The sequence below is a fragment of the Syngnathoides biaculeatus genome, chromosome 10, assembly GCF_019802595.1.
Source record: "Syngnathoides biaculeatus isolate LvHL_M chromosome 10, ASM1980259v1, whole genome shotgun sequence".
In the NCBI taxonomy this organism is placed as follows: Eukaryota; Metazoa; Chordata; class Actinopteri; order Syngnathiformes; family Syngnathidae; genus Syngnathoides; species Syngnathoides biaculeatus.
Genome location: NC_084649.1, coordinates 31,626,416 through 31,640,582, shown reverse-complemented (window position 1 = coordinate 31,640,582; position 14,167 = coordinate 31,626,416). Strand labels below are relative to the sequence as shown.

General features: G+C 40.5%; 1 protein-coding gene across 8 annotated transcripts in view; it reads left to right on the top strand.

The window, feature by feature from the left end:
• LOC133506929 (calcium-dependent secretion activator 1) overlaps nucleotides 1–4,240 on the top strand; it is a 231,611-nt gene extending 227,371 nt beyond the window's left edge. For all 8 annotated transcript variants that reach the window (XM_061831312.1, XM_061831313.1, XM_061831310.1 and 5 more), the window contains one exon: nucleotides 2,404–4,240. In XM_061831312.1, the coding sequence (XP_061687296.1) occupies nucleotides 2,404–2,577 (174 nt within the window). In that variant the 3' untranslated portion in view covers nucleotides 2,578–4,240. The remainder of the gene's footprint in view (nucleotides 1–2,403) is intronic.
• Nucleotides 4,241–14,167: the final 9,927 nt, after the last annotated feature.

Genomic DNA, 14,167 nt, shown 5'->3' with positions numbered 1-14,167 from the left:
GTCAACAAAGTACAAAGCACATCGTGGGACAAAGGAGCACCTCTGGTCTGCAGAAGCATTGAGTCCAGGATTCTTCAGGACATGCTTATCATGCGTTCCCAGGAACCTTCCATGTGGGAGGTCTGAGCGGGATTGAATTCCCAGGTGCAGTACTTTAAGACACTGGTCTGGTGTTTCTTGTTTCTCATGCCCAACTCCCCTCTTGCTCCAATGAAGCTGGTTCCTCTGTCCGATCTCAGCTGTTTTGCCAGTCCTCTCACAGCGAAGAACCTGCAAAGGGCATTGGTGCTGCTGGAAGTGTCCATTGAGTCCATGACTTCAATATGCATGTCTCTGGTACTCATGCAAGTGAAAGGTATGGCCCCACCGCTTGTTCTGTGCAGCACCTCTTTGGGTACGCCTGGTGGACACAGTCCAGGGACCAAAAACATCTAGTCCCACAAAGCTGGAGGTAGAACTTCTCAGGCGCTCTGGAGGAAGATCTGACATCTTTTGTTCTTCCATCTTCCCTCTCAGCTTATGGCATGTGATGCAGTGATGGACTATAGAGCTTATCACCTTCTTGCCAGACACTATCCAAAGGCCAGCTGCCCTGATTCCTCCTTCCGAGAAGTGTCGTGCCTGGTGTTTTACCTCTGCATGGTAATGACCTACTACCAGAGTTGTGACATGACCCGTCTTTGGAAGAATGATGGGATGTTTGACATCTGGGTGGAGAGGAGAATGTCTCAGATGTCCAATGACTCTCATGAGACTATCATCCATGGAAGGGTCAAGGTTCAGAAATGTGCTGGTTTTGGGAATGGCTCCTTCCTTTTCCAGTCCAATGATCTCCTTTGGATAGGCGTCCTTCTGAACAGCCCTGAAGATGATCTTCTTGGCTGCTTCTAGTTCATCTGGTGTGTGCTGTCTGTCACACTGATGCCATCCTTTGCATGTGGGAGGTGAGTCCGGGGAGCCTGACTTGTAAACGTGTACTGTTCGTTCTACACGTTAACGTGCTCAGTGTAGAACCCAGAATTAATAGCCAACCAAACTTTGTTCAAGAGCCAGGAGATTAGCGTTCTATAGCTCCTTTATTGAACAATTGAAGCAGAGTGAAACTGTAAACAGCGAGAAGAAATATACAGCACTTGGTGAGTTGTCAATTAAGCCAGTACTGTATGTCTATAAAATATATGAAAACACCAACCTAAACGAACAATGTTAACCAATTGAAAATCCTATCCACTTATGAACAGGTATTACAATACAACCTACAACAGGTGGGTTAAAATAAAAATCCACACTAATGGATAGGTTTCCAATGGCATCACCACCACCCTTAAACAAATCGGATTTATTAACTATACAAAAAAACTTCACGCTTCACTTATCACCTGTGTTCTCTGACTTCTATGACACACAAGATGGCGTAATTAGAAACCTATCCATAGCTAAACATACATACTTACATACAATGATCAAAGAGTAGCTAATTAGCTAGAATATGCACGAAAACAAAGTGAACGTATTTGCATTCCCATACAACATGCACCAGATCAAAGCTTGTGCATCACAACAAACTTACAGCCAATGCTTTCTGAAGGCTAGCATAAACGAAATGATGGACAACACGACGATGAACTTCATGTGCATTCGGTGGCTGCTTTGTTTGTGTGTTCAGTGGTTGCTTTGTTACACAAGAGAAAGTTCGTTCTTCTCTGTAAGTGTACTTAGCATGAACGAGAGGTCAGAGGTCAGATCTGAAATTACACTAAAACATTAAATTAACAAGGCTGTGTACAAATGTAACTGATTAACAGGTGAAAATGCTAATAAAATGTGAAAAACAGAAGAATACCTCATGACATCTTGCAGGACAGAACAGGACCAAAAAATGGATGTCAAATGAAACTGGAATCTAAACCCAAAAGGGGGAAAAAGCCTCTTATGCATAAATACAGTGAAACATCAAGAAAAAAAGGCAGACAGGGTTGAGCCCCAAACACAATGAGCCCCAATTGAGCCCCAAACACAATTAAATAATGCTAACAGCATTGGAGAGCTAGAGAATCTTGTTAGAATGGTAATCCCCAGAAGAGAGAAACTCTGGCAAAAAAACCTATCGTACTAAATATCATCTGCATCATTTGCACACGATTAAAATACAGAAAATTGATGTAATTCCCCCCTCTTTCCCTCAAAAATAATATATAACGTTAGTTCAACACATTTTAGCCTTTTTGTTTTCATTGTAACACAACTTTAGTACTGTGCAGGAAACTTGTTTACATAGACCATATCATAAATTACATAAATAACCAAAATACATAGACCTAAGATCACCCAGTTACAAATGTGCAGTACTGTAATTCCTTTCTAAAATCTCCCTAACACAGTTTCTTCTTTGTTTTGTTTTAGAAAAAGTACCGTGACTTCCGCCTCCAAGGGGTTCTCGATTCCACGTTAAACAGTAAGACGTACGAAACTGTTCGAAATCGTCTGACCTTAGAAGAAGCCACTGCATCAGTGAGGGAGGGAGGGATGCATGGCATTTCGATGAAGGACAGTGATGAAGAGAGCAGCGATAACTAAATGAAGACATCAATGACGTCAAAGCGGATCAGCAATATGCTGCCCAAGAACACACACAGCCTTCCCGAGGTCCAAACATGTTGGCCCAACGTTTGACATCACTTGCTCTGTGAGGTTTTTGTTCTCTGTTCCTGTAAATTTATTGTTTCTCAGAAATATTACAAAGGGAAAATTCGTCTTGTGCTTGAAACACTTGCAGGATATACTGACTCAAGTCCTTGAGTAGGGTTATGATTGAATTTACAACAGCAAAATATTAATGAGCAAAAAAAAGTAGCAAAACTTAAATGGTCACAGTAAACAGCATGAGCTAATTCAATGCAAGATGACCCGAGAAGACTACATTTTTTATGTTTAGGAGAATTCAAGTATTGTGTCACTGTCAAATATCAAATCTGTTATTGAATTGTCACTTCTTAATATTTAACTCGCTTTACTGAAAATGGCACTAATAAAAAGAGGTACTACTGGTAATAATTTAACATCAAGTAAGTAGAAAATATTGCTTTGAATTGATTTTGTTTATTCAATGTTTTGTGTCTCTAAACTTGAAAATGTTTTCTTGCAATATGTTTTGACACTAGTTGAGTCTGAATTAACAGCACCTCTGCTACTAGTTGGTGCTGAGTACTTTAAAACATTTTGCCTTAATTGCTTGAAGTAACAATATATAAAGTCCACAAAACCAACTGGATTCTTGATAAACAACCACTTACTGTTTCTATTCCAAGGCCAGAAACATGCAATTGGGGAAATTGTAATTTCTCTCTCCCTGACTATCACAAAAGAACACCTTAAAGATCATCTTTATTTGTTTTATTATTTTTATTTTATGTAGTGACATGAATACAATCAATGTTACTGGGTAAAATAAAGATGGGCAAAGATTTTACTGTTATGCTGGTATATATAACATGTCTTATAAGGAATAGTCCCTATAAACAGAAATGTCTCTTGTTCTTTGTTCTGTATGTCGTACCAGGGCAGCACCGACTGCTGGAGAAAAATTCCTTGTGTGTTTTTACACACTTGGTCATTAAATCTTATTCTGATTCTGATATAAATATTGTTCATATAATTTGATCAATAACAGGCTAGACACTTGTAAAAAAATAAATACGATTCTAATTAAACCCCGGTTTTATGTGATTAAATGTCTCCCATGCACAAATAGCCATGCTAAAACCTCCTATTTTCAAAAGATTATTGATTATCTAAATTTTTAGATAATCTTAGAAATCTTAGAAAGAAGGTTTTTAAATTCACATTTTTAGATTGAAATATCAGGTTATTCTTATAATCATCACAGGCTACCGACATACTGCTGTTACCTAACAAATACATTTGTGAGGTATCACCAAAATTAACTTTCACTTGATACACGCCTGTGTTTAATTTCAACCCTTTTTTTTTTGTAGTTCCTTTTGTGCAACATTATTTTGCACCCTTATTTTCCAGAATGACGGGATACCTGTAGGGGAAATTATTTAAAAGGATAATGAGAAGTGGTGTCTTTCGGTATTTTAACTTGTGTGAGTATTACTTTCCTGTAAAAGTGCTGCATGTAGTCGACATTCACTTTTCCAAATGTTCTTGCCACAATATGTGTCACAGATTTGCATTTGTCCCGCTTCAATATAAAGAGCATTTGAATAAAGGTGAATTGTTAACAGAATTTCTTGGCTCGGTTGCTTTTATTTTCAAGTGCAAGCACAAACTGGATTCAAAACCACAAGCAGAACCTCATGTAACAGTTGTTGGGTTAAAAATGCATTCTATTACAAAGAGCACTTTACACGCTGTGGTAGTTGACTGCAAAAAATACAATATGTTAATACCCCACAGACCTTTGCCCCACCCATCATTTTCTTAAGGAAAATCTCAGATTAATGTGGATTAAAACATCATCTTGAGAGTTGATATTACCGACCAGAAGGAGGTTGAAAGAATTTCCAGAGCTCAAATCACCAATGACTAAATCAAATCAAGGGCCCAAGATGGAAGCTAAAACCAAAGTCAAGGGGATTAGTTATAATATAGTCCCAAATTAAAATAAGAAAGGATGTTTTAAATGATTTTTTTTTTTGGTGGAGGGGGGGGGCAATAATCTTCCTACATCTAGACAAGAGATGAGAAGCACAAAATTTTTGGATGATGAAATACTTTTCATCAAATGTGATTTGATTGACTTTGTTGAGGATGCCAATGAATTATCAAATTAAAAAGTGGAATTCATGTCCTTGATAGTAGATGGCTACGGTAGGTATCACTCAGCATGCCAGGAATATATAAACAAAAATTATAAACAACAGGAATGATTTGCCAATATGTTACAGGAATTGGCTTTACATTGTTCCATCTATTTTATGTACCATTTGTCCTCACTAGGGTCACGGGCCTACTGGGGTCTATCTCAAATGACTTCAGATGAGAGTCAAGATTCACCCTGAACTGGTCTGCAGCCAATCGCAGGACACATACAGACATACAACCATTTGCACTCACATTCACACCAGTTAAACAAAAACACCACCCCTCCCCCAGTCACACACTGGCCGCATGATGTCGGAGAGATGGCAAGGCAAGTTTTTGAGAGCCTATTTCAGAGTTTTACCATTGTGTCATTTTCATCTTTGCAAACTAAACAAACATAGATGTAACTGTTAACAACCAAGGCCACTATTATTTAATATAGAGTACAGTAAGACTTTTACACAATTGTAAATTGCGTCTTGGTAATGTAAAAATGCTGCATATACAGCGTAACTGTTGAAGCTACAGGGGCCAAATGACTGCAAGGGCTGCTTTTTGACATTAGCTGTATGTTAAAGTGAAAACATTTACAATATATATGCAATGAAAATGGTGTTTCAAATTTACTACACCTTGGTTGCAAATCGAATTACGTTCAAGAAAACCAATATTAGATAATAGAGCATGGGTGTAAGGTGTCTGTGGCCAAATGGTAATATAGTAACACCTTACCCGGTGAACCATGGCCCAATAGCTAAAATCAGCACCTGGCAATGTGGCGCCCTAGAATCAAGATCCCAACCGGACCATTCCCCAGACTCGTGGCTATGTTGTCCTTGAGTAAGACACTGATACCTCAAAACTGCTCTCCAGGTTCTTAAACTGTCATCTTATTGTATTAGTAATGGGTAAAATGCAGCGGAAAAATTTCATGTGGATGAATATTCATGGAAATAAGCGTGATTGTTTTTCTTTTCATTTTATCACCACAATATTTCCTTAAAGTGGGACTGACATCCCTATACACATTGTAAAATAGATATTGTAATGAAAAATACATCTAACAGTATTCACTTCAATGTCCATACGGAAAAAAAAGTGAGCAGAGAGCGCGTCATCCATGCACAAAGTTGCGCAATTGAGTGTCCCTCTCGACATCCAAGTGGTCGCCATATTAGTCGCGTCCTCTGTCCTTTGACGTCATTGTCACTTCCGCCGTTGAAAACGCGCAGTGCCTCCTACTACGGAAGCCAGACAACGGAGATATTCACATTTTTCCGACACCGAAGCTCTTTTCGAAAAGGACAACACCACACAACCGAGTGAAGTTACCGGTGCAATATTACACTATTGTTTCAAGCCCTCGGGGCAATATTACACTATTGTAATTATTATTGCCATATTCAGATGATATCCGATCACGGCCAAATCGCATCCCGTCCAATCTTCTCCTGTGGCGGAGATGAGCCATCGCGGCTCATCGCAGCCGGCCAGTGTGGCTTATGACAGAGCCAAGCGGTGCTGCTTTAGTCACCGTCGAGCCGGGGCGCTTTATGCGCACACGCGACTGAGTAACGCATTCTAGGCTGGGTTCTTCAGACCCGCCCCCGTCGCAAACCCCGACGCGCAGCCTTCGCAGAAGCTGTGACCGCCGAACGCAGCGCCTCAGCCGGTGTGTCAGAGTTTCGGCGCCCAGGGTGGCATATAAGGTGGAGGTGGAGCCGAGCTATGTTGTTTTTAGGGGTATGTTCAAAGTCGCCGCAGTACGTGATGAACACTATCGAGACATTGTGTGCTGGGCGACGCGCACATCGACACATTTCATACGCGGATCTTTTGTTACGTTATGAGAGAGACCGATTACGTGGTCCGCCCCAAACTATTATTTTTTTTAGTAGCTGTATCCGCACATCAACACATTTCATACGCTGATCTTTTGCTACGTTATGACAGAGACCGATTACATGGTCCGCCCCAAACTATTATTAATTTTTTGGAGCTGTATACACACCTACCTGTTATTTGGAATCCACGAAGCTCTCGTCCTCTGCACCAGTGCAATCCATTTTTCCCAACGAACAGGGTCTCTTTCAAACTTATGAAGGGTAATTCCATTCTCCCGAGTGTTCAAACAATGTCCAGCAATGCAATGAGCCGGCATTTGGGCTAACACAAAGGAACAACGAGCTACCTTCCCAGAGGTAAAAATAATGGAAACAAATGAGTCCACGAGGGGGCGCCGCTGTCCGTCCTACTTCTTCTCAAAAACAAATCCCTGACAGGATTTTCATGGCGGGAGTTACAAAAAGCTGTATACGTCAAAATCATGTTTTGTGGTGAAAAAACACATGGGACCATATTGGCTGTGGGTTTTTCATTAATAATATGCCAAAAATCATCCGTTTGATGACACTTGACCTTTAACAGTCCTGTGTATCTCAATGTTTTTTTCATTTATTGACAGATGTTTTGGCCAGTGGATTTTTTTAAGCCCCCAATGCAATGTAAAAAGGTTTTAAATATTCCTCCATTTTCCGAGCCGCTTATCCTCACAAGAGTCGGGTGAGTGTTGGTGCCTTCCCCAACTGACAGTGGGTTTTTGGGATGTGGGAGGAAACCGGAGTACCCAGAGAAAACAAACCTATACAGGAACGGGTAGAACGTGCAAACCACACAGGTGAGGCAAGATATTAACTCAGATCTCCAAACTGTGAGGCAGATGCTCTAACCAGTCATCTGCTGTGCCAGCTCCATAAAATTGCTGTATATAATTTATGTGTCATAATTGAGGGGGAAAAAAAATCATTGTTTGTTGCCAGGGCTTGACATTCACTTTTTTGCTCACCAGTTACTGGTACAGTGGCTGGTGGATTCCCGGAGTTACTAGCCTCGCAGAATTTTCACGAGCCTACATCAGCCTAAATCAGGCTTACAAAATCAGGGTTTTGGGGCCGATCACCAATCACTGAGTTTAAAAAACTGATCACAAGATGCAGCAATGAGTCTATTTAAATTATCTGTTAATTTACTGTATATACTTGTGTACTTAATTCTTAAAATATATATATATAGTGAAGAAAATAAGTATTTGAACACCCTGCTATATTGCAAGTTCTCCCACTTAGAAATCATGGAGGGGTCTGAAATTTTCATAAATTGTTAACAAATCATACATTGTGATTTCTGGATTTTTCTTTTGAGATTATCTCTCTCACAGTGGACACGCACCTACGATGAATATTTCAGACCCCTCCATGATTTCGAAGTAGGAGAATTGGCAATATTGCAGGGTGTTCAAATACGTACTTTCTTCACTGTATACATTTACAATAAATACTATATATTTGTTCATCTATTTATGCCACTGAGGCAATAGTCTTCTATTAGATAACATAAATAACATAACATATAAATATATATATATATATATATATATATATATATATATATATATAAATAACATAAAGATAACATACAGCAATTACTGTATCTACTTTTTGTGCCATTTTGTTTTTTGGTGGGCTGTGAGATTTTTAAATTGTAAAGAACCAGTGTGTGCCTTGGCTCCATAAGGGTTGGAATTTGCTGCTTTGATCAGCTCATGTTCAACAGAACGGCAACATGTTTACAAATAACTGCGAGCAGTAGTACTAGTGTGTCAGGCTGTGTAAAGCTTTCTTGATGGCTTGCGAGCGCCGTATTGTATGTAAGTATGTGAACATACTTCGAGCAGGGCCCTGAGCACTGGTTACAAACAACACATATTTTCTTCCCCCATTTTCTTCTTGTAAGGTGTAGGTTAAAACCTTTCCTGTAGTTGTTCACTAGGTTTGTACACACTGCAAAGATTTTGGCCCACTCGTCCACACAGATCTTCTCTGGATCAGACAGGTTTCTGGGCTGTCGCTGAGAAACACAGAGTTTCAGCTCCATCCAAAGATTTTCTATTGGGTTTTGGTGTGGAGACTGGCTAGCCCACGCCAGAACCTTGATATGCTTCTTATGGAGCCACTCCTTTGTTTTCCTGGCTGTGTGCATCTGGTCATTGTCATTTTGAAAGACCCAGCCACGACTCATCTTCAATGCCCTGACTGAGGGAAAGAGGTTGTTCCCCAAAATTCCACAATACATGGCCACAGTCATCCTTTCCTTAATATAGTGCAGTCGTCCTGTCCCATGTGTAGAAAAACACCCCCAAAGAATGATGCTATCACCCCCATGCTTCACAGTGGGGATGGTGTTGGTGGGATGGAACACATCATTCGTCTTCCTCCAAACACAATTAGTGGAATTATGACCAAAAAGTTCAATTTTGGTCTCATCTGACCGCAAAACTTATTCCATGACTATTCTGTAACATCCTAATGGTCATTGGCAAACTTGAGACGGGCCTTGACATGTGCTGGTTTAAACAGGGAACCTTACGTGCTATGCATGATTTCAAACCATGACAACTTAGTGTATTACCAACAGTCACTTTGAAAACAGTGGTCCCAGCTCTTTTCAAATCATTGACCAAGTCCTGTCGTGTAGTCCTGAGCTGATTCCTCATCTTTCTAAGGATCATTGAGACCCCATCTTGTATAGGGCTGCACTCCGATTGAGATTGACCGTCATGTTTCGCTTCTTCCATTTTCTCATGATTGCTCCAACAGTGGACCTTTTTTCACCAAGCTGTTTGGCATTTTCTTCATAGCCCTTTCCAGCCATGTGTAGTTGTACAACTTTGTCTCTGGTGTCTTTGGACAGCTCTTTGGTCTTGGCCATGTTACAAGTTTGAGTCTTCCTGATTGTATGTGGTGCATAGGTGTCTTTATGCAGCTAACGACCTTACACAGGTGCATCTGATTCAGGATAATAATGGATTGGAGGTGGACTTTTAAAGGCGGATTAACAGGTCTTTGACGGTCAGAATTCTAGCTGATAGACAGGTGTTTAAATACTTATTTGCAGCTGTATCACACAAATAAATCGTTTAAAAATCATACATTAGGATTTCTGGATTTTTCTTTTTAGATTATCTCTCTCACAGTGGACGTGCACCTACGATGAAAATTTCAGACCACTCCATGATTTCTATGTGGGAGAACATGCAATTTACCAGGGTGTTCAAATACTTATTTTCTTCACTGTTGGTGTGAAGTGTGTATTTTAAATCCAGGTTAAAAACTATTATTTTTTTAGAGTATTTCCACTTTTCCCACTTATCGTGCACTGTACACTGTTTTTAATCGTACTTTCACTGTCATTTTTACTCTTTTAAAACATTTTATTTCTTTGTATTCAAATTCTTTTAATCATATAAAGCACAATGAGTATGAAATGTACTATTTCAATACATTTGCTTTGCTTTGCTTTGCTTTGCTTTGCTTTGCTTTGCTTGGTCTTGTGTCTGTGTGTGGGTCCACATCACAAGCCCTTTAAACTTGTAATGTATTTAGAAGCAAACTTCACTTTTTGGAATATGCAACAATACTTTAGAGGAGCCAAATCATAGAACCATCTGTGCATTTTCTATAACAATTGTCCTCATTTGGGTCAAACTGGTGATAGAGCCAAACCCAGTTGAACCTTCGGACTATTGATTGACATTTTTGTCCTCAAATAATTTAGGATTCATGCTTTTGGAAAAGGGGAGGATGGCAAAGTACACAGACAGAACGTAAGACACAAGAACATGCAAACACCAAACAGGTGGCCCTGAGCCGAGATTCAAGCCCAGAACGTCCGAACTGTGAAGACGACATTCTTAACCACAAGTTCTGTGTGCTTCCCATAATTATTTATACATATTGCAGGAATCTTTTTCTACGTGCATCCTGCATCTGCGACGCACAAAAAATTTCAGGGATAAATGAACCATACACAATCTGCATATGTAGATGGGTGGTTTAATTCCCACTCGACATGCGTGTGGGTTGGTGATGAGCTTCCAGACACAAAAACTCAAAAGTATGAATTCTGCTCTGTGGTAACCAATCAGAGGTTGAATAGGGCGCGTTATTGCTCCATAAATACAATGGAGTCGTGAGTTTTTCTGGACTTATCATCAATTTTCCTTCTTGTATTAACATCCGCCACACAGCTCAGGACACAGCAAATTGCTGGCAGAACTCTGTAGGTGCACACAACTGGGACACTTAGGGGCACGGTAACCATTAGGTTTGCTTGCCTGCGAGCTAACAAGCTAAGGGTTTGAGGTTCAAATTTCACTCAACTCCAACAACATTGTTAAAACGTCACTGCTTTAAATTGTGTGTGTTCCTCACATAAAAACACGCACACACACACACGCAGTAAAATAGGAACTTGCATGTACACATTTGATCAGATTTTTATTTTATTGAGATTCATGCTGTGGTTGCAAAAAAAAAAAAAATCACTATTTGCTAACTTCTTGGGTAATTATTAATCATATATTAATCATTATAATGTTTGCTCCTACAAAAGTAGTTTTTTTTTGGAGGACTGTTTACTTGAGTCACATTATTGTCAAGTAACAGTCTTTATACTTGAGTACAATATTTGTTTACTCTAGCCACCTCTGGAGCGTACATCCTCTATTGCAACTCTTACGTCTGGGCAATATTTTTGCCCATCAGATCAGCCATGTATGCACACTCATCAAGAAGCTTGATGATTTCAAGCGGGACTTGTGATTTTAACCACAAATGTGGGCCTATATTTAGATTTTTTCTTATGTTGGATGTTTTATTTCATGTTAAATATTGCAATTCCAATGTACAATGTGGTTGAGAATCACAAGTTTATGTGGTTGAGAATCACAAGTTTATTGTTCTTAAAAAGGATGCAGATGAATGATTATGATCTATAACATCAATATCTCAGTGGGATGAAAAAAATATGAATGCTTTCATTAACCGTGATAGGTTGAGGGTAAATCTGTCATCCTAAGTAAATTTGCTATAGTGGCAATCTGAAACAATACAGTGAGCGAGGCCAAGCGCAATGGATAACACAAAAATATTGAACAAATTTTACAACTAAAAATCTGCAATATAGTGAGACTATGAAGCACCAACATTATTCCAGTGATGTATTCGGCGATGATAACCTCTGGAGTCATTGTTCAAAGGTTTGCACTGATTGTTTCCAGACAAGTGCATTCTGGGACTTATACTGTCAAGTGTAAAATCATCTGTGTCTTCTTCTTCTTTTCCTTTTGGCTTGTCCCGTTAGGGGTCACCACAGCGTGTCATCTTTTGCCATCTTAGCCTATCTCCTGCATCTTCCTCTCTAACCCCAACTGCCCTCATGTCTTCCCTCACCACATCCATAAACATTCTCTTTGGTCTTCCTCTCGCCCTTTTGCCTGGCAGCTCCATCCTCAGCACCCTTCCACCAATATACTCACTCTCTCGCCTCTGAACATGTCCAAACCATCGAAGTCTGCTCTCTCGAACCTTGTCAGCAAAACATCCAACTTTGGCTGTCCCTCTAATGAGCTCATTTCTAATCCTATCCAACCTGCTCACTCCGAGCGAGAACCTCAACATCTTCATTTCTGCCACCTCCAGTTCTGCTTCCTGTTGTTTCTTCAGTGCCACCGTCTCTAATCCGTACATCATGGCCGGCCTCACCACTGTTTTGTAAACTTTGCCCTTCATCCTAGCAGAGACTCTTCTGTGACATAACACACCAACTTCCGCCAGCTGTTCCAACCTGCTTGGACCCATTTCTTCACTTCCTTACCACACTCACCATTGCTCTGGATTGTTGACCCTAAATATTTGAAGTCGTCCACCCTCGCTATCTCTTCTCCCTGTAGCCTCACTCTTCCCCCTCCACTTTTCTTATTCACGCACATATATTCTGTTTTACTTCGGCTAATCTTCATTCCTCTCCTTTCCAGTCCATGTCTCCATCTTTCTAATTGTTCCTCTGCATGCTCCCTGCTTTCACTGTATATCACAATATCATCTGCGAACATCATGGTCCAAGGGGATTCCAGTCTAACCTCATCTGTCAGCCTATCCATTACCACTCCAAACAGGAAGGGGCTCAGAGCTGATCCCTGATGCAGTCCCACCACCACCTTAAATTCCTCTGTCACACCTAAGGCACACCTCACCATTGTTCTGCTGCCACCATACATGTCCTGTACTATTTTAACATACTTCTCTGCCACACCAGACTTACGCATGCAGTACCACAGTTCCTCTCTTGATACTCTGTCATAGGCTTTATCTAGATCCACAAAGACACAATGTAGCTCCATCTGACCTTCTCTGTACTTTTCCACGAGCATCCTCAAGGCAAATAACGCATCTGTGATACTCTTTCTAGGCATGAAACCATACTGTTGCTCGCAGAGACTTACTTCTGTCCTGAGTCTAGCCTCCACTACTCTTTACCATAACTTCATTGTGTGGCTCATCAACTTTATTCCTCTATATTTCCCACAGCTCTGAACATCCCCTTTGTTCTTAAAAAATGGGAACTAGAACACTTTTTCTAAATTCTTCAGGGATCTTTTTGCCCGCTAGTATTCTGTTGAATACGTTGGTCAAAAACTCCACAGCCGTCTCTCCAAATTGCTTCCATACCTCTACCGGTATGTCATCAGGACCAACTGCCTTTCCATTTTTCATCCTTTGTAGTGCCTTTCTGATTTCCCCCTTAGTAATTATTGCCACTTCCTGGTCCTTCACACTTGCCTCTTCAACTCTTCCTTCTCTCTCATTTTCTTCATTCATCAACTTCTCAAAGTATTCTTTCCATCTATTTAGCACACTACTGGCACCAGTCAACACATTTCCATCTCTATCCTTAATCACCCTTACCTGCTGCACATCCTTCCCATCTCTATCCCTCTGTCTGGCCAACCTGAAGAGATCCTTTTCTCCTTCTTTCGTGTCCAACCTGGTGTACATGTCTTCATATGCCTATTGTTTAGCCTTTGCTACCTCTACCTTTGCTCTACGTCGCATCTCGATGTACTCCTTTCGCCTCTCCTCAGTCCTCTCAGTGTCTAATCTCTTTCCTTGTATGACTCCCTGTATTTTGGGGTTCCACCACCAAGTCTCATTCTCCCCTTTCCTACCAAAAGACACACCAAGTACTCTCCTGCCTGTCTCTCTGATTACCTTGGCTGTTGTTGTACTTTATTTTGTAAAATTTGTTTCACATGACTACAGACAAGTGGCACGGTGGAACAACTGGTTAGAGTGTTGGCCTCAGTTCTGAGGACTGGGGATCATATACCAGCCCAGCCTGTGAGGAGTTTGCATGTTCTCCCCGTGCCTGCGTGGACACTGCGCTTTAATCTCACATCCCAAAAACATGCACTAATTGGACACTTTAAATTGCCCATAGG